Source organism: Molothrus aeneus, chromosome W, assembly GCF_037042795.1.
Source record: "Molothrus aeneus isolate 106 chromosome W, BPBGC_Maene_1.0, whole genome shotgun sequence".
Taxonomy (NCBI): domain Eukaryota; kingdom Metazoa; phylum Chordata; class Aves; order Passeriformes; family Icteridae; genus Molothrus; species Molothrus aeneus.
Window position 1 is genome coordinate 9,193,968 of NC_089679.1, and position 20,116 is coordinate 9,214,083.

The 20,116-nt window shown below is 42.5% G+C and overlaps 1 protein-coding gene across 1 annotated transcript in view; it reads right to left on the reverse strand.

Annotated features, from left to right (window-relative positions):
- The window catches only part of LOC136568518 (transcription factor RFX3-like), a 212,079-nt gene that overhangs the window by 49,116 nt on the left and 142,847 nt on the right, over positions 1-20,116 (reverse strand). The window contains exons 9-13 of the mRNA XM_066568526.1: positions 16,100-16,212; positions 15,191-15,306; positions 14,553-14,707; positions 498-595; positions 32-181 (exon numbers count right to left, since the gene is read on the reverse strand). Coding sequence (XP_066424623.1) covers positions 32-181; positions 498-595; positions 14,553-14,707; positions 15,191-15,306; positions 16,100-16,212 — 632 coding nt within the window. The remainder of the gene's footprint in view (positions 1-31; positions 182-497; positions 596-14,552; positions 14,708-15,190; positions 15,307-16,099; positions 16,213-20,116) is intronic.

The window sequence follows — 20,116 nt, forward strand, 5'->3', positions numbered from 1 at the left end:
TTTCAAGTCTGGGTTTTAAAGCTAAAGGTACCTGTACATTGGCAAAATCCACACGGTTGAGATCACTGAGCATCTGGTTGATCTGAGAAGTGTTCTGAAGCACAGCCCGAGCTGCCTGAGCCAGGTGATTGAGAGATGTGTATCTTCTCAAAGTCTGGGCAAAGGCACTTACAGTGGCAACCTATGAAGAAATCCATTTATCTTAACACATTGTATTATCAACCAATCTTCTGTTTTGTCTATTTTAATTCTAAAATTGCTGTATTAATTTATGAGCCCTCAGATATTGCAATTCACATATAATGGAACAAATACAGTTTTTCCTATGATTTACTTTTGGCAAAACAAAGTTATTTCCAACCCCATGGTTCATGTTTGAAGTTTAACCTAAATATGACATTTAGCATAAAAGTTAAAATGCTGCTATTTTTAGATCTTGAATGACATCTAGTGTACAATTGCAAAAAGAGAAGAAAACTGTAGTCATCTTTGTTTACCTTGCTTTGTATCATTCTCTGTGGAATATTGTTCATGGCACTGGAAAGCCAGCCTTCAAGGCTTTTTGCAAAATTGCGAATGGCCTGAGTCAAGGCACCTAAACATTAAAGAATAAAAATAAAATGAAAAAGATGGCAAGGTGCCTCTCTTGAAACCTTTTGCATCTTCAGTATTTAAATATTCCACATTGAGAACTACTGCATTTATTGGCTCAGAGACTTATCCAGTTAGGTTTGGATCCCTATCATTACAAGAAGTATGTTGATAAGCTGCAGTAAGTTCAGTAGAGGGCCACTGACATGGTCAGGGAGCTGGATCACATACCTTATGAGGAGAGGCTGAGGGAACTAGGTTTTTCAGCCTGAAATAGAAAAAGTTTAGGGGGGACCTAATAGAAGGCTTTCAATACCTACAAGGTATCAAGAACAGACTCAGCCTCTTCACAATGATGCATGGCAGGACGGTGATAAACACTGGGCATAAACTGAAAAAGAGTGATCCTGACTTGATAGGAGAAATTTTTTCACCTTGAGGACAGTTAAGCAGTGCCAATTCATGGCCCTTCATTGGACTCTCTTCAGTATGTCCATCTCACTCTTGTACTGGAGAGACCAGAACTAAATCCAGGACTCCAGGTATACAGCACTCAAATGGTGCTGAATAAAGGGGAAGGATCGCCTACCTGGACCTACTGACAACACTTTGTCTAATACAGCCCAGGATACCACTAGCCCTCTTTGCAGCAAGGGCACTCTGCTGGCTCATGTTCAACTTGGTGTCCACCAGGACCCACTGGTCCTTTTCTGCAAAGCTGCTTTTCAGTTGGTTGGCCCCCTTGGCATGTACTGGCAGGTGGGATTGTTCCTCCCTAGGGGCAGGACTTGGCACTTCCCCTTGTTGAACTGTATGAGGTTCCTATCAGCCCATTTCTCCATCCTGTCGAGGTCCCTCTGGATAGCAGCACAACCTTGTGATGCATCAGCCACTCTTCAGTTTATTCAGCATAAACAGAACAAGACGATTGGGGATAAAAGCATCATATAGTCAACCTAGGACAGTCATCAACAAACTTGCTGAGGGTATGCTCTGCCCCATCATCCAGATCACCAATAAAGACATTGAACAGTGTTGGACCCAGTACTGACCTCTGAGGTACACTGCTATTTACTGGACTCCAACTAGACTTTGTGCAACTATAACTATGGGATTCTCTGGAGTGCTGCAATGGATAAATACAGAATCTTTAGGGGAAACAAGACAAAAAGGTGCTATATATGAAAGAGGAGCTGCAATGCATAGAGCTTTACCGAGGGATGGATGATAAGCCAGTTCAGAGCTTAAGGGTCCAGGTTAGATTACATAACAACATGGGTGATGTTGTGGGTATCTGATACAGCCTACCTCATAAGGAAAAAGTACATGAAGTCTTGTGGTGGCTTGACCTTGGCTGACTGCCAGGTGCTCACCAAGCTGCTCTATCACTCTCCCTTTTCAACAGAACAGTGGAGAAAAATACAAAGAAATGCTCATGGGTCAAGATAAGGACAGGGAGATCACTCAGCAATTGCCGACACAGGCAAAACAGACTCAACTTGGGGAAATAAATTTAATTTATTGCAAATCAGAGTTGGAGAGAGATATAAGAACAAATCTAAAAAAAAACTTCCTCCAACCCTCCCTTCTTTCCAGGAACAACTTAACTCCCAACTCTTCTACCTCCCAAGTGGCCCAGGGCAACAAGAAATGGGGATTGCACTCAGTTCATAACACTGTCTCTGCCTCTCCTTCCTCCTCACGCTCTTTGCCTGCTCCAGTATGGGGTCTCACCCATGGGAGACAGTCCTTCGCAACCTTCTTGAACATGGATCCTTCCCATAGGCTGCAGTTCTTCACAAACTGCTCCAGCATAGGTCTTTTCTATGGGGTGAAGTCCTACAAAAACAGACTGTTCCAGAATTTGTCTCCTCACAAGGTCACAGGTTTGTAAGAGATGGTCTGAAGTTTCCCTCTTTTGCCTCACGACCATTGCAAGGACAGACACTGGGACCCTGAAGACCCTGACTGGAGTTCTGGCCTGGTTGAGGTGGATGCTCGCCAAGTGATTGTTCGCAGCTGTGTCTATAGTGCCACCATGGTATACTGCTTTCTAGCAGGGCCTGGCAAAGGAGCAACTCGCCCTATATGCTTGCACCTGCTTCATGACAGTAGCCCATGAATTTCCCCACCTCTTGGCCAAATGAACTTTCTGGGGTAACTTTGGTGGTCCCCCATGGAAAATCCTTCATCTGTTTCACGACCACCGTGGCAAACAGAGATTGAAGCTCCCTCCCAAGGACTGAGACTGAGACCCTAATAATTCTGACACAGGGGCGCTGGCCTGACTGAAGCGGGATGTCTGCCGTGTTACCTGCAGATGTGATCGCTGGACCAAGAAAACAATGGCTCCCGCTCACTGCTGAGATTGACTTATCCTGTTTCAGAACGTGGACTGTCTGTACCCGTTTTCAATAGACTTATTCTTCATTGTCTTTTACCTGTTCCCCCCTCGACGGAGGACTATAATAGACCCCTGAGTTAACCAAGACCTCGAGATTCTCCCCGACGTGACAAGGCAGATCTATTGGCTGGTCTACAAGGATTTTGTCTCTACGTCTGGTAGCTATACCCCTTTCCCCTCTTTCTCTCTCTCTCTCTCTCCTTTATCTCTTTTCTAATCCCTCTATCGCATTTGCTGGGGGCACTCAATAAAAGGTGCATTTGTTTTGATTAACACTGAAATCCCCTTTGTGTTGTTTTTTGCACTCTGAGATCAGTTAACGAACCATCACGACCCCCGCTTATACGAGTGGATCGTGACAAGGTTCCAGCAAAAAACCTGCTCTGGCATGAGCTCCTCTCCATGGGACCACTGCTCATGACAGGACCCTGCTCTAGCACGGGCTCTCTATGGGCTGCAGCTTCCTTTGGGGTACGCCCACCTGCTCTCGTGTGGGATCCTCCATGGGCTGCAGGATGACAATGTGCTTCACCATGGTCTTCCCCATGGGCTGCAGAGAAATCTCTATTCCAGCAACAGGAGCACATTCTCCCCTTCTTCACTGACCTTCATGTCTGCAGAGTTGTTTCTCTCACATATTCTCACTCCTCTCTCCTGGCTGCTGCTGTGACCCATTTTTTTACTCTTTTTAATATGTTACCACAGAGATATTACTAATGTCTCTGGTTTAGGCTTTGGCCAGCAGCAGGTCCATCTTGGAGCCAGCTGAAAGTGTCCCTTTCTGACATGGGGACAGCTTATGGTATCTTCTCATAGAAGACATCTGTGCACCCCCCACCTCTACCAAAAGCTTGCCATGTAAAGCCAATACAGGTCTCCTTCAGGTACCTGGAATAAGTTTCATGTTTACAGGCTCCAGTTTTGATGAGGGACTTGAACAGCAGAGCTGTCCCTATCTGCTAGAGGGACAACAAAGCAGAGCAAAAGCAACCCAAGAAGACAGTTGAACAGTGCAACTGGTCACCCAGAGAGCTTTGTGTAGCTTCCATCCTTAGATGTTTTCAAGACCTGACAGGGTAAAGCCCTGAACAAACAAGTCTGAATTCAGCATTGACCATGCTTTGAGCAGGAGGTTGGACTAGAGACCTCCTGAGGTACCTTCCAACCTGAATTATTCTTTGATTCTATATTATGTAATAATTATTTCGTTTCTGATTTAACAAACAGAACTGACCATTTCACCTAAGACCCCTTCAAAAAACTTATGATCAGCAGTGAAAATTCTTTTTGGCATTCCTACAGGTACATCAGTAATTGTAACAACTGTTTCCTATCTTCTGAAAACTTTCATAATGAATTTTCTGCCATAAATTTTTTGCCTTCAGTGCTTTTGCTTTTAAAGAGCAAAACCCCACAGGACACAGCAATTATTGCACTAGTTCAGTTTCCTCAAGTAAGCTTGAAGTACCCTGAACCATTGCCAACATGTTTTTCTTTTAGTTCTGAAGAACAAAATGCAATGTGCAATGTTCAATGACAGTATCAATAAGGAATATATAAGAATGTATTAAACAAACAAGGTAGGATTGCTCATACTGGTATGAAAATTTGGTGGTGGAGAATGAATGCTGCTAGAGTAATAAAGAAGAAAAAAACAAACAGAAAAGGGAAATATTACTATCTATAAGTGATTTTGTTTTTATTACATCTAAGAAGAAACAGTGGAAATAAACAGTGAATTTTGTTTATGAGGCAAAAGAGCACTTTTGGTAGAGTAAGAATTAATTGCTCATGGAAGTCACCTAATATGAGAAATGTCCTTTTTCAGTTTGAGTAATTGATGAATCCTGTAAATAAAAACTTCTAGTAAAGTTAGCCAATTTGCTTTAAAAAGAAAGAAATATTTTATATTTTAAAGCATTATTTTCTTCAAATTTATAGTGATAACTGGTTTGTGTAACTGTCCCCAAATGTGAAAGCTCATATGAAATTTAATTTGGACTTATAAAACTTCTGAATTAGCTCTATGGAATGGGCTTTTTCTTTTTTCTTTCTTGAGGTTTCCAGGCAAAGAGCAAACACTCTGTTTCACTGTCAATCATTTAACCCACATGTTTCTACATTAACATTTTTGTATGCACTTGCTAATTAACAAAGCATTCGCTCATGTTTATTTATTACCTGCAGAACAAAAAAAAAAAAGCTCATTCAGATAGCTTGCAAAGTGTTACTAAAGACACATTAAATGATACAGCAAAAAAAGTTAAAAGGAAAACATGTATTTTTGTATAAGCCTTCAAAAGCTTGTGTTTCTCATCTGAAATATTTCTTCTACATAAATAACAAGATTTTGCATTCTTTCTGGTATTTGTAATTGCTGAAATTGACAGATACAACATGAAAAATATCTTGAACATAACTTCTCTGTCTGGAAGAGGAACTCCCAAACAAGTTTGGTGCTATCCATCCTGTCATTTGTGAAGAGATAATAAGGCCATTCTCAGGGGAAAGGATCTATTGCCATTGTGGCTCTGGTCTTTTGCTAGAATCATAAGATAATAAATTTTACTCCTGACTGAAGTATAAAATGTTTGGACTCTTTAAACAAAGAAATGGGGCTTTTTCCCACACAGTAGTTTTTCATTTATTTTGTGGACACTGAAATGTTTTCACAACAATTTCAACTAATCAAATTTTACTTAGAGCTTGCTTTTCAAAAGGTTTTCTTCACTATTAATTTATTTTATGGTAATATTTATTAGGAAGTTATGTGAAAGAGTAGGTTTCCCCAAATACTTGTCCTAGGGTGACGTTATGATGCATGTATCCCCATTCGTGTGTTCTGTTTATGCTGGATATTATGTTCTGTGCCTTCAAGACTGGCTCTGAAGAGAGAAGTTTTGTTTTGTTTTGTTATCAGCTTGCTCCCCCACAGCTGGCGGGACACAGAGATGAAGCAGTACATAGTGCGGCTTTTGCTTTTTGCTTGGCTTTTTGCTTTGCTCTTGCTCTTCCTTTTTGCTTTGCTCCTGCTTTGCTCTTGCTTTTTGCTTCTGCTTATTAGTTAGTTTAGCTAAGCAGTCCAAATTTTTCCCTGGACTGTTTTTCCTTTCCCTTTTTGGAATTATTCGAACCTGCTCTGGACTGGGACCTGGGAAACACCGAGAATTTGCACCTTGTGGCCTGCAGCAGCTATTCCCAGCGCCAGAGGGACTGATAACAGAGCGACCATTCCCAAGAGAGACTTTCTGAATTTGTCATCTTTTTCAGATCAGTGAAAGAGTGTTGTCATCTGGTATTGTTAATTTTGTGTGCTGGGGGGTGCTTTGCCTGTTAAATAAACAGGTTCTTTACACTTCTCTCTGAGGAATCCTTCCTGAACCGGTTGGGGGGAGGGACCGTGTGGGTTTGCTTTCTGGAGGGGCCCCCTTTGGAGGTTTTCTCCCAAATTTGCTCTAAACCAGGACATACTGAAAATCAGGAAAAGAAAAAAAGATGAAACTCAAAAATAGAATTATCAGTTTGCATCCTTGTCCTCAGTAATGGTGTTAATGTGTCACAGATTACCACTTTCAGCCATCAGAGCAACTATCCCTATAAAGTCAGAGGCCTCAATCCAGACCAGACTTCTGAGGGAAGATGCAGCTCAGAGTACAGCAAGTGCTTGGGGTCTCTTGCTGAGGCTGAGGCAGAGGGACACAGTTACCTTGCCTGCAGAAGGTGTGCAGTGGAACAGGACCTGTGTTGCCAAGAAAGTGCAGGAAGAGGTCAGCAGACTGTGCAGTATCAGAGAAGGTGAGAAAGAGATCTAGTGGATCTTTATCAAGACCCTGCAGCCTGAAGTCTCAGCTGTATTGAAGGAGAATCAGGTGGTCTGTGCTAACTGGATTAGGAAATAGCAAAGGCTGGAAGCCTATGACTTCTGGAAACAGAAAGAAGGCTCCTGCTTCACTTGCATATCTCCAACAAAGAACAGATGCAGTACCCTCACAGCAGATGAGGGTCTGGCAACTCTGTCCAAGAGCTAGTTAAGCCTGAGCCATGTAGCAGCATCAGAAGGAAGTGATAGCTGATAATGGGAGACTCCATGCTTAGGGGATTGGGGCCCACATCTGCCAACCTGACCTGCTGTGTTGGAAGATTTACTGCTTGCTGGGGGTTGGATCTGGGATGCTGCGGTGATGTTGACAAGGTTTGTGCAACCCTCGGATTATTACTCCTTGCAAATCTTTATGTGGGCACCAATACTGCCAGAGGAGATCTGGAGCATATAAGTGTGACTACATGCATCTAGGGGCAATGGTCAAGGGTATGGGGGCCCAGGTAGTTTCCTCATTGGTCTTTCCAGTGAGAAGCAAGAGCTGGAGGGGGAATGGAAGTATCCTGTGGGTCAACAGTTGCTTGCCCAGCTGGCAATGACAATCGGCATTTGTATTTTATGATGACTATGGGGACCCTTCTTTAAAGATTGAAGACTGTTAGAGATGGGATCCACCTGACCAAGTGGGGCAAAACCATCTTTACCAACGGGCTGGCCAACCTGGTGAGGAGAACTTTAAACTAGAAATAACGGGGAATGGAGATGATGACCCACAGTCAAGTGAAGGAGTACTGGAATGAGTTGGTAAGCAGAGTGTTATGGAAAAGAGAGAGCTTGTAATTGGCAAAACAGATGAAAAGGAGACTGCTGGACCAAATTCTTACAAACAAGGAAACTTTTCTTACAATTCTTACAAACTGTTGGTGATATGAAGGTTGGGGGGAGTCTGAGCTGCATTAACCATGAGATGGTGGAGTTGAGTATACTGAGAGGATGGAAAAAGGCAAATGGCAGGATAACAATTCCAAATTTCAGGAGAGCAGACTTTGGCCTGTGCAGAGACCTGCTTGGAAGAATCCCATGGAAGATGGTCCTGGAGAGCACTCTGGATCTAGGAGACCTGTTTGATATTCAAAGATCACCTCCTCCAAGCTCAAGAATAGTCCATCACAATGAGCAGGAAATCAAGCAAACGTGACAGGTCTGCATGGATGAACAAGGAGCTCATGACTAAACTCAAACATGAAAAGGAAGCACACAGGAGCTGCAAAAAGGGGCAAGTGACCCAGGAGGAATGCAGAGACACTGGCCAAGTATGCGGAAATGGGGTTAGGAAAACCAAACTGGAGTTGAAACTGAGGAGCAACATTAAGGGTTTCTACAGGTACATCAGCAGAAAAAATGAAGACCAGAGAAAACGTGGGCCTGGTGCTGAATGGGAGCGGGGAACCTAATGACAAAGGCTGAGGTACAGGATGCCTTCTACACTTGAGTCTTTACTGGTAAGGACTACCTTCAGAAATCTGAAGCCTCTGAGACCAGAGGAAAAGTCTGCAGCAAAGAAAACTTCTCTTCAATAGAGGATGAGCCAGTTAGGAAAACATTTAAAAAATTGGAGAGGCATAAGTCCATGGCCCTGATCAGTGCACCCATGAGTGCTGAGGGAGCCGTCTGATTTCACTGTGAGGCCACTCTCAATTATCTTTGAATGGTCATGGTGATCAGGGAAAGTTCATGAGGACTAGAAGAAGGCAAATAACCATGTCCCTAAGCACCACATCTATATGTCTTTTAAATACCTTTTAAAACTGACCAGAACTGTGGGTCCCTAAGCCCTCAAAGCAGATTCCGAGGGTACTCTGCTACATATCTCCCTTAATAGCTTAGTTTGCTTTCTTAAAGTCCAGTGTAACAACTCTGCTGATGTTTTTTTCTCACTACACTGAAAATTTTAAACTCAAACATTCCATGATTATAGAATCATTAAGATAATTGAGTCCAACTGTTGATCACTGTGGGCAAGACAGCCACCAACCATCACATCTCCCAAGAGTCCTTCTCTAGTCACAAACAAGTCTAGGAGGGCATCTTTCCTAGTTGGCTCACGGAGTACTTGTGACAAGAAGTTACCTCCCACAAACTTCAAGACTTCCCAAGGCCTGCTCATCACAGCAGAATGATATTGCCAGTTGATGTCCGGGAAGTTGGAATCTCTCATAAGGATGTGGGCTACTGATCCAGAGATTTCTCCTAATTGCTTACAGAAGAACTCATCACTGCTTACATCCTGGCTGGGAGATCAATAATAAACACTCACTATAATATCTCCTTTGTTTTCCATCCCCTTAAGCCTCACTCAGAGGCTCTCCACCACATCACTGCCAACTGTAAGGGCTGTACAATCAAACCTCTTCCTTACATATAGTGCCACATGTCCATCTCACCTGCCCTGCCTATCCCTCCTAAACAGCCTGTAGCCCTTCATCCCAGCATTCCAGTTGTGGGACTCATTCCACCTAGCAAATATAGCACTACCTGCTATATCAGTTAGACATACACAAGTCTATGGGACTTAATGGGATCCACCCAAGGTGGAATGTTTTGGAGCAGATCACCCCTACAAAGAGGGGTCTGGACAGGCTAAATTGATGGACTGAGGTGAATTGTATGAGGTTCAGCAAGGCCAAGTGCCAGGTCCTGCACCTGGGTCACAACAACCCCATTCAGCACTACAGGTTTGGGGAAAGCAGGTGGAAAGCTGCCCAGTGGAAAATTACCTGGAGGTGTTGGCCAATAGCCAGCTGAACATGAGCCATCAGTGTGCCCAGATGGCCAAGAAGGCCATGTATCGGAAATAGTGTGGCCAGCAGGACCAGGGAAGTAATTGTCCCTCTCTACTGGGCACTGGTGAGGCCACACCTCGAGTACCGTGTCCAGTTCTGGACTCCTCACTACAGGAAGGACATTGAGGTTCTGGAGCAAGTCCATAGAAGGACAAGGAAGCAGGTGAAGGATCTAGAGAGTAAGTCATATGAGGTGTGGCTGAGGGAGCTGGGGTTGTTTAGCCTGGAGAAAATGAGGCTCAGGGGTGATACTATCACTCTCTACAACTACCTGAAAGGAGGTTGTGGTGAGGTGGAGCTTGGCCTCTTCTCCCAGTCAACTAGTGACAGGATGAGAGGACACAGTCTCAAGCTGCACCAGGGGAGGTTTAGGCTGGACATCAGGAGGAATTTCTTCACAGAAAGGGTTGGTAAACATTGGAATGGACTGCCCAGGGAGGTGATGGAGTCACTATCCCTGGAGGTTTTAAAAAAAATGGTTGTGACACTTAGTGCTATGGTGTAGTTGACAAGGTGGTGATTAGTTAAATGGTGGACTCAATCTTAGAGGTCTGTTCTAACCTAAATGATTCTGTGATTCTGTAATAATATTTATAACACACAGATGTTTTGGTATTTCCCAAGTAGAGCTTACCCTAAGTCAAGGACTTTTCAGTATCTCATACTCTGCTAGTGAGGTGCACTAAAAGCTGGGAGGGAACATGACTGGAACAGGAGACCTGAACTGGCCAAATGGATATTCCACTCCATAGAAGGTCATGCCCAGGATATAAACTGGGAGGAGTTAGCTGGAAGTGATCAATTGCTGCTCAGGGACAGGCTGGGCATCGGTCAGCAGGTGGAGAGCAATTGTATTGTGCATCACTTGTATTTCTTGGGTTTTATTTTTTTCTCTCTCTCCTTTTCATTACAATTATTATTATTGTTATTATCATCATTAAAAATATTAGTATTATTATATTTTAATTTGTTTCAATTTTTAAACTGTTCTTAACTCACAAGTTTTACTTTTTTCTGATTTCCCATGCAGCTAGTGGGGGAGGGAGCATCTGTATGGTACTTATTTGCAAGCTGGGGTTAAACCACAACACCATCTAAGTGGCCAGAATATTTTGGGGGACTGTATCAAAGGCCTTACATAAATCCAGGTAGATTACATCTGTAAGCTCTCCCCTTTTCCACTGATGCAGTCACTCCATTGTACAAGGCCACTAGATTAGTCAGACACGGTTTGTCCTTGTTGAAGCCATGTTAGCTGTGTCTAATGTCCCCCCTGTCATCGATGTAGCTTCCAGGAGGATCTGCTCTGTTAAGGAAACTACCCAGTCTGACCATACACGAGACTCCTTAGAGGCACCAGCTCAGGCTGTTTCTGTGCTGCTGTGCAGTGAATAAATTGCTTTATGGAACAAGACATCTGAGATTGCTATGGGAAACATGGGGTCGAACTGGTAAGGAAACCTGGTCTGACTGCATGTGAGTGGGGTGTGCAGGGGCTCCCTTCAGCTCACTGGAGCCACCACTGCGAAGAGGCTTTAGTCCCAGCAGTTAAAGTCTCTGACATTTGGAGTGTGACTGCCAGAGACTCTCCTGAATGGTAAGACTGGGAAGTTTCCTTTACATGCTCCATGATCTTACAGGTAACAGGTGAGGCCAACTGGTCTGGTGGTTCCCAAAACCTTGTTTTTACACTATTTAAAAATGGGTGCAATGTTTCCCTTTTTCCAGTCACTGGTGATGCAGTCTGACTGCCATGACTTCTTAAATGTAATGGAGAACGGCTTGTGAACTACATCAGTTCCTTCAGGACCCTGGCATGCATCTTGTTGGGTCATGGAATCATAGAACTATTTAAGTTGCAACAGACCTCTAAGATCATTGAGTCCAACCATTAACCTAACACTGCCAAGTCCACCACTGAACTATGTTCCTAAGTGCCACAGCTGCGTCTTTTAAATACCTCCAGGGATGGTGACTCTAATGCTTGACAACACTTTCAGTGAAGAAATTTTTCCTAATATCTACTCTAAACCTCTCCTGGTGCATCATGAGGCCATTTCCTCTTGTCCTATCACTTGTTACTAGGGAGTAGAGACCCCCACTTTGTTGCAAGCTCCTTTCAGGTAGTTGTAAAGAGACATAAGGTCTCCCCTGAGCCTCTTTTTCCCCACACTCCAGCTCCCTCAGCCGCTCCTCATAAGACTTGTGCTCCAGACCCTTCACCAGCTTCATTGCCTGTTTTTGGACACACTCCAGCACCTCAATATCTTCCTTGAAGTGAGGGGCCCAGAAGTGAACACAATATGAGGTGCAGCCTCACCAGTGCCAAATACAGGGGAACAATCACTTCCCTGGTCCTACTGGCCCCACTATTTCTGACACAAGCTAGGATGTCTTTGGCCTTCTTGGTCACCTGGGCACACTGCTGGCTCATATACTCCCCACATAAACTCATGACATGTTTGTAGTCCTCCTGAGTTTCCTGTCCCTCCTTCCAAAGGTCATAAACTCTTCTTTATTTTTCCCTGAGTTCCAGCCAAAGTCCTCTGTTCAGCCAGGCCAGTCATCTTCCCTGCAGGTTCATCTTTGAACACGTGGGGACAGTCTGCTCCTGCACCTTTAGAATTTCATTCTTGAAGAATGTCCAGTCTTCCTGGACTTCTTAGCCCTTCAGCACTGCCTTCCAAAGGACTCACTCAACCAGTTTCCTAAACAGGCCAGTCTGCTCTCAGCAAGTCCAAGGTAGCAGTTCTGTTGTCACCCCTCTTTACTTGTCTGAGAATCAAAAACTGTCATTACATGATCACTTTGCCTAAGACATCATCCAGCAGTCCATTACTGTTCACATACAACAGGTCCAGCAGGGCACCTTCCTGAGTTGGCTCACCATCTGTGTAAGGAAGTTCTCTTGCACACACTCCAGGAACCTCCTAGACTGTTTCCTCTCTGCTGTGTGGTATTTTCAACAGACATCTGATAAGTTGGTCTCCCACGAGAACAAGGGCTAGTGATTATTAAGACTTCTCCCAGCTGTTTATAGAATATTTCATCTGCCTCTTCACCCTTTTTGAGTGGTCTATAACAGACTCACACAATATCTGTCTTGTTGGCCTTGCCCCTGATTCTTGAGTAAACACTCAACCCTATAGACACCATCGTTAAGCTCCAGACAGTTGAGTCAGTCCCTAACATACAGGGCTACCCTACCATCTCTCCCTCCTCGCCTTTCCCTTCTGAAGAGTTTATAGCCATCCATTGCAGCACTCCAGTCATGTGAGTCATCCCACCATGTTTCTGTGATGGCAATAATGTCATAGTTTTCCTGCTGCACAATGGCTTCCAGCTTCTCCTGTCATCCCATGGACTGGTGTATGCTCAGGTTCCTCAGGTGGTCACAAACCTGATCTTCTCCCATGATGGGAAGGACTTCTTCCTCCCAGTCCCTACCTTGAATTTCAGGGTCTTGAAAGATGTGGGAGGAGAGATTGCTGGTGTCAGGGCAGTCCCCCAAGAGGATCAGAGCCTGTGAGTGTGATGCTTCCTGTAGCTGAAGTAAGAACACTTCATCAACAGGCTCCCCTTGATTGGGCAGCCTGTAGCAAACACCAACCATGAGGTTTCCTTTGTTGGCTTTTCCCTTATTTTTACCCAAAAGATTTCAACCCATTCAGCACTTGTTTTCAAAGACAGCTCTCTCCAGTCAATTTTTTTTTACACAGAGGGCAACCCCTCCACCCCTTCTTCCTTGCCAATGCTTTCTGAACAGTCTATAGCCATCGATTGCAGCGTTTCAGTTGTGTGATTTGTCCCATTGTTTCAGTGATGGTATTAAATCATAGCTTTCCAGGTGCACAGAGGCTTCCATCTTTTCCTGTCTGTTATCCATCCTGCATGCATTGCTATAGAGGCACTTCAGTAGACCTATCAGCCTTGTCACCATTTTAGAGGAACACAATTCCTTTGTGGCATTTTAAAGGTGTCTCCCTGTTGGTTCCTAATATTTCTTTTATAATTTCTTTTAATATTATATATATATATATATATAAAATTATAATTACATTTCAAGATTTAACACAACATACAAAACATGCAATAAATGTTTTTAAAAAGAATTTATCCTTCCTGGAAAACAATTTAAAAATCATTTACTACCAAAAGCAGCCATTAAAAAGTACCATGGATGCTATAAAAGAATGCTCTATTCCTGATAATGGTCAGTTTGCCATAATATCAGAATGAATCAATGAGTCCTTCATACTGGAAATCAAAAATAAACTACAATAGACTGGAACAATAAACAAGTCTTAAGATGTTTGATAGTGTTATGTTGGTTAAATAGGTATCAAAACTGATAGGGTTTTAGAAGCCGCTAATAATACATTAATGTTTAATTATCCAAAAATAAAATAAAAAAGTATATACATTTTACTTTTTTTAATAACTAGAACTTATATATAAAAAACTTAAACTAAAGCCTACTGAAGTCAACAGAAAGACTGTCTTGACATTATTGGACTCAGGCTTAGGGCCATAGTGCATTCACAGCTGTCAGTTAGACTAGAACTAGTATATTAAAAAAGCCATTTTTATCTTTGATAAAAACTTAGAATTAGCAGTAAAAAAGGCATAATTCATAATAAAATATATTCTTAAAAATTCTATAGGCTTTCCTAAATACAATGAAACATCCACTCCGCTTTTCTTTAAATACAATGCTTACATCAACTCCAGTATGCCTTTCTAGTCAACAAAGTTAAGGAAAGATCACACACATACACACACAACGTTTAGATCCTTTGAAATCATTCCCAAAAGTTTCACGAGGCACAAAAATCTCACCACATAAAACAAAACAAAAGACAGTCTTATTAAATGTTATCTGTGTTTAACTTACTAGGAATAGGTCTAAGGACATCAGGAATGAGAATCTCCACCAAAGCCTGGTACATCACATGGTCACAGTTACCCATCCATTTCAGAATAGACTCATTTTTGCACAGAGTAATAAGTTTTCCTTTTGGAAGTCGACTTTCTATTTCACTCAGATTGCTGTTGCGAATAAATGTAACAAATGGAAATGCATTTACATACAGATAAGTGCAATCCATTTTGAAATAGATTATTTAATGAAAACTTTATAGATGTTTCTGTTACATCCAATTGAAACTCTAACTTCATCATATGAAACTGGGGGGGAAAATGGCCTCCAAAGTTCTGCTCCAGACCATAAATAATGCAGATATGATAAAAATGGTCCTTGCAATTTAAACAGATCAGACAACATATTGTGAAAAGATACTTTGAATCTAGTAATCCAAATGAAAAAAATAGATGTATACAATCATTTCAAGGCTGCAGTTTGACATATACCAACACCGTATATATCAAATAGCAGACAACACAAATTTAACCTGAAAAACTATTGTTATCAGAAAAGGTTCTTAGCCTATAGGTAAAACTAAGTCTTCTGTTGATTTGACTCCTGCTGTTATATCATGATGTTGAACAGTAAGCAAAGATACATTTACTGACCTCAGTTCAATAATAGCCGCATCGTCAGCTGGAGCAGAGGGAGAATAGCGCCAGAAAGTTTGCCACAATTTTTCTATCAGGCTAAACTGAAGATTCACAATAACATCCACTATTGCCTAAAGAAATATAAAATCAGTGCAGATAGTCTTCTAAGTGATTCTCCCCACAATTCTTTCACGGGGTATAGCTGCCCCTGGTCATTTTGCAGAAAAAAATATTAAAATGCATGCTTATAAATAAACATAGAATATCCTTTTTAATAACTTTGTAGCAAAAATTTTTCCAGCTGTCTGGACTGGTGTAACCAGAAACTAAGATCAGGCCAAGTGACTAAGATCAGCCCTCCAGAAAAGAGCCTAAGCATATATATATATCAGGTGAATTCACTTAAACTGAACTTTTAACACTAGTGAAAACACAAAGGAAACCTATTTCATTAATTTTGTTAGTTCATTACATGCTTTAAAACACCTTCAACAATAATTTTAAAACACGCTATTCAATATAAAATGCGGCCTTAAGTTCTTAAGCAACCTGCTTCTTTAAAACTTGAAGAAAAAAATTAGTTTGTTTTTAACATAAACATTACAAATAATAATTTGATTCCATCTCATATTAAAAAAGCTCAATTCTGAATATATATTATCTAAAGTTTGTTTTATCTAAAATTCTCAAAATCTACACATGATTACATTCCAGTATCGGTATTCTATTACATGGGGGTTTTTTTCCTGTTAAGAGAGAAATTTCAGGGGTCTTTTTGTAAATGTCCTTTCTGAATAAGCAAAATATTTGAGAATCACATAAGATACAAGTAGGCTGGCTGTAATCTGTTTTGTGTCAGTCTGATTCTCACTAGAAGACATGAATTTTCAAAAAATGATTTCTGTGAAAAGACACTTTTCTTACCTCACAGTGTTCTCGATAAAGACTTTGCAGTGATTTTATGTCCTCAAGGGTAGTACCATCTGGCAGAGAAGATATTTCAACTTCTCCAAACTCTGGAAGTACTCGAGATGCATCTGTTTCCATGACAACATAACAGAAGAAAGACATTGCAAATTATGCCAATTACAGTTTGATCAGAAAACATGTAAGGATGATGTAAAGAAATAAAGTCTAGAAGGTCATAATGCCCAAAGAGGAATGTCTTTCATACTTAACATGTTTTAAAGTTGCAATAAAATTGTGAGCAAACCAGCTAGCTATTTTTAAAACAAAAGATGTTAAATTATTCTTAAGAGGTAGCAGATAAAAATGATTACACATACATATTGTATCTGTATGTAAAAAAAGATAAGACTAATTTTCAGAATATTAATGTCAGTATATAAGAGATCAATATAATGTACTAGTTTTATTTTGATCAACCAAAGAGCTTTTGCATTGACATGCATGTTAGGGTTTAGTAGACTCAGCAGCATATACTTACTTGAAATTTAAAAGCCTTTCTACTGTAACCAACATGTGCTTTTACTATTACTCATAAGTGTTTCCAACAGATATACTGGTACGGGGGGGAAAATGCACTGTCAACTAGGGGGACAGTGGAAAGGAAATTAAAAAAACCTGCTAACTATAGCCAAAGGTTCCCAATGATTTTGGTAACAGCAAGGTTGTGCCAAAAGATGAGATGCTTCAAAATCCCCAATATATGAATTCAAAACAAAGTGTACAATTACTGCAATAACACATTTAATAAGCATTTTTACATTAGCAAATGTAAAAGCCAGGATGCCATTGGCTTTCTTGGCCACCCGGACACACTGCCATCTAAAGTCCAGCCGGCTGTTGACCAGCACCCCCAGATCCTTTTCCAACACTTTCCAGCCACTCTTCCCCCAGCCTGTAGCATTGCATGGGGTTGTTGTGACCCAAATACAGGACCCAACACTTCACCTTGTTGAACCTCATGCCACTGGCCTCGGCCGATTGATCCAGCCTGTCCAGATCCCTCTGCAGAGCCTTCCTACTCTCTAGCAGATCAACACTTCTGGCCAATTTGGGGTCATCTGCACAGTTACAGAGGCACATTCAACCCCCTCATCCAGATCACTGCTAAAGATATTAAACAGGACTGGCCCCAATACTGAGCCCGGGGGAATACCACTTGTGACCACCTACCAACTGGATTTAACTTCATTCATCACCACTCTTTGGGCCTGGCTATCCAGTCAGTGTTTTACCCAGCAAACAGTGTATCCATCCAAGCCATGAACAGCCCCTTCCTCTGGGAATGCTGTGGGACACAGTGTCAAAAGTTTTACTGAGGTTTAGGTGGACAATATCCACAGCCTTTCCTTCATCCACTAGGCAGGCCACCTTGTCATAGAAGAAGATCAGGTTATAGAATCATAGAATGGTTTGGGTTAGAAAGGACCTGAAAGACCATCTGCATCAGTTGTGTGACTTGTTCCATTGTGGCAGCAGCTCTCTGGCTACAGAGAGTGGCACACAACTTTCCCAGGCATCATGCTGGGAAAGACTGTGAGAAGATCAGAGAAAAGAATGATGAACAATTCTTATCTTCACTTGCTGCACCTGTTGTTGTGAACATGTGGAATGTGTTATGGAGATTTGTTTACCAAAGGGTGGTTTCTTAATTAGCCAATGGTGATGAGGTTTTAATTAAAGGACCAATTAGGTCAAACTGTATCGGACTGTTTGTAAAGGCGATGGGTTTCTTAATAAGTATAGTATAATAAAGTGATTGATCAGCCTTCTGGAATCATGGAGTCAATGCCAATTACCTGGCTGGGGATGCCATGCTACGACAGTTCCATCGTGTCTCTCTGATGGCAACTATGTCATAGTTTTCTTGCTGCACCATGGCTTCCAGTTCCTCCTGTTTGTTGCCCATGCTGAATGCATTGATGTAATACACTTAAGTTGTGCTATTGATCCACTATCTTTTCAGGGGGAGAAGCTCTAATTTCTGCTTGACCATTCTCAGCTGCTTCTGTGGTTTCTAGCACATCAATAACCCGTGCATCCTTGCTACTGCATGGATCTCCATCTCCTACCTCTATCAAGACTACAGACTGAAGGACCTCATTAGCACACCATCTGTCATTGGCGTGCCACCCCCAGGCTTATCTCCAGTGTTCCTGATTTTATTCCCTTGAAATCTAGTTTAAAGCTCTCTCAATGAGCCCTGCTAGCTAATAAGGATCCTTTTTACCCCTTTGAGACAGGTGTACCCCAGCTGTTGCCAGCAGGCTCAGTGTCATGTAAAACAACCCATGATCAAAAAAACCCAAATTCTGCTGGTGACACCAGGCTCAGCACCAGGTATTCATCTGCATGATTTTCCTGTTTCTACCTCCATCATTCCCTGCAACTGACAGAACAGAGGAGAAAACTGTTTGCTCCAGATCCTTCAACCAGTCATCCCAAAGCCCTGGGGCTCCTCTCTATTGTCCTCAGACTTTTTTTTGGACTTCATTATTGACCACCTGAAAAACCAGTAATGGATAATAATCAGGGGGCTGTTCCAGGCTACAGAGTTTCTTGGCAATGTCTCTTACCCAGGCCTCAGGGAGGCACCAGACTTCCCTATGGGTTGGGTCCAGTCAGCATATCAGGCCTTTGTTCCTCTCAAAAAGGAGTCATCAATGACAATTGCTCTTTTTTTCTTGACTGAGGCAGTTGTGATGCAGGGGGTAAACTTACTCACTCTAGGCAACTCCTCCAACCTGGACAGACCTTTGTTCATATTGTAGGGTGCCCATGTTGTATTTGTGTTCAAGAGGCATCTGGATATGGCACTTGGGGATATGGTTTAAGGGTGATTATGGGAGTGCTGGGTTAATGGTTGGACTAGATGATCTTGGAAGTCTCTTCCAACGTTGATGATTCTGTGCCTGGTCTTCAAGTTCTAGGGCCTCATACTTATTGTATTGCAGCTGGGAAGGTGAGGTAGGCCAGGAGGGGATTTGCCTGCTGCCTTGAGTAGACACCTGTTTCCATTCCCTCTCATCTCTTAGGTCCCCTCCTTCTGCCTGGTAGTGAGAGTGTAAGGGATCATTTTCTTCTTGTGGTGTGGCCAGCTGGTGCATTTGCCTTAGGAATGGTAGAGATTGGCTCAACCATTCAGAGTCCCTGATACTTCTTTTCTACCTCCTCTCTTAGATCTGCCCCTGGGCTGAGCAGATAATCCACTTCACCACACCTCACACAGCTGTTGTCTCTACTGCCATCCAGTACCAGTGCCAGGCTCTGGCATTCCCTGTAGCCCAAGACCTAGATGGCTGCGTGTTTTCATGGCATCACTGTCTGTGTCACCACATCCTTTCTGGCAAGTCCAGAGGACATAGCTCCCCTCCAAGTGGATACTATAGCTGAGCTCCTTCTGAGAAGGTAATGACCACCGAGTTCTCCTCTTGAGCTGGTGGGTGACTGCATTCTACCTTCCTGAACTGCCACACCCTGCCCTGTTTACCTACTTTGTGCCCTAGGAGCTGCTTTTGTAGGGGTGTGTCAGAGACTGGAAAGATCAATGTCTGGAGACAGTTTGGGATGCTTGGAATGTGTGTAGTAGGGGGCAGTCCAGCCTTGCTCCGGTGAGGTGGTGCCCTGCCCCCAATACCCCCCAGCCCTGCAGTCTCTGTCAATAATAGAACACTGGAGGCATCCCCCCAGTGTTGCCTAACCCAGCCCCTGAGTGGCTGAGCAACTGGAAGTCCCACCTGGGAGGAAGGCCCATGAAGGGCCAAGGGTTTAAAAAGGCTGAGCACAAGGCAAGCATGTCATTCTTTAACCCTACCTTCATCTTGGAGTTTTCTATCTGTTGCATTGTTGGAACCCAAGAGTTGGTAGCTATGACTCTTTTGCTATATCTTTCCCGTCTTTCTCCCTTTCTTCTTCTTCTAACTTTCTTCTCATGGAACGTAACATCAAATGGGTTTAAAGGTTGCGAAGTTGAAT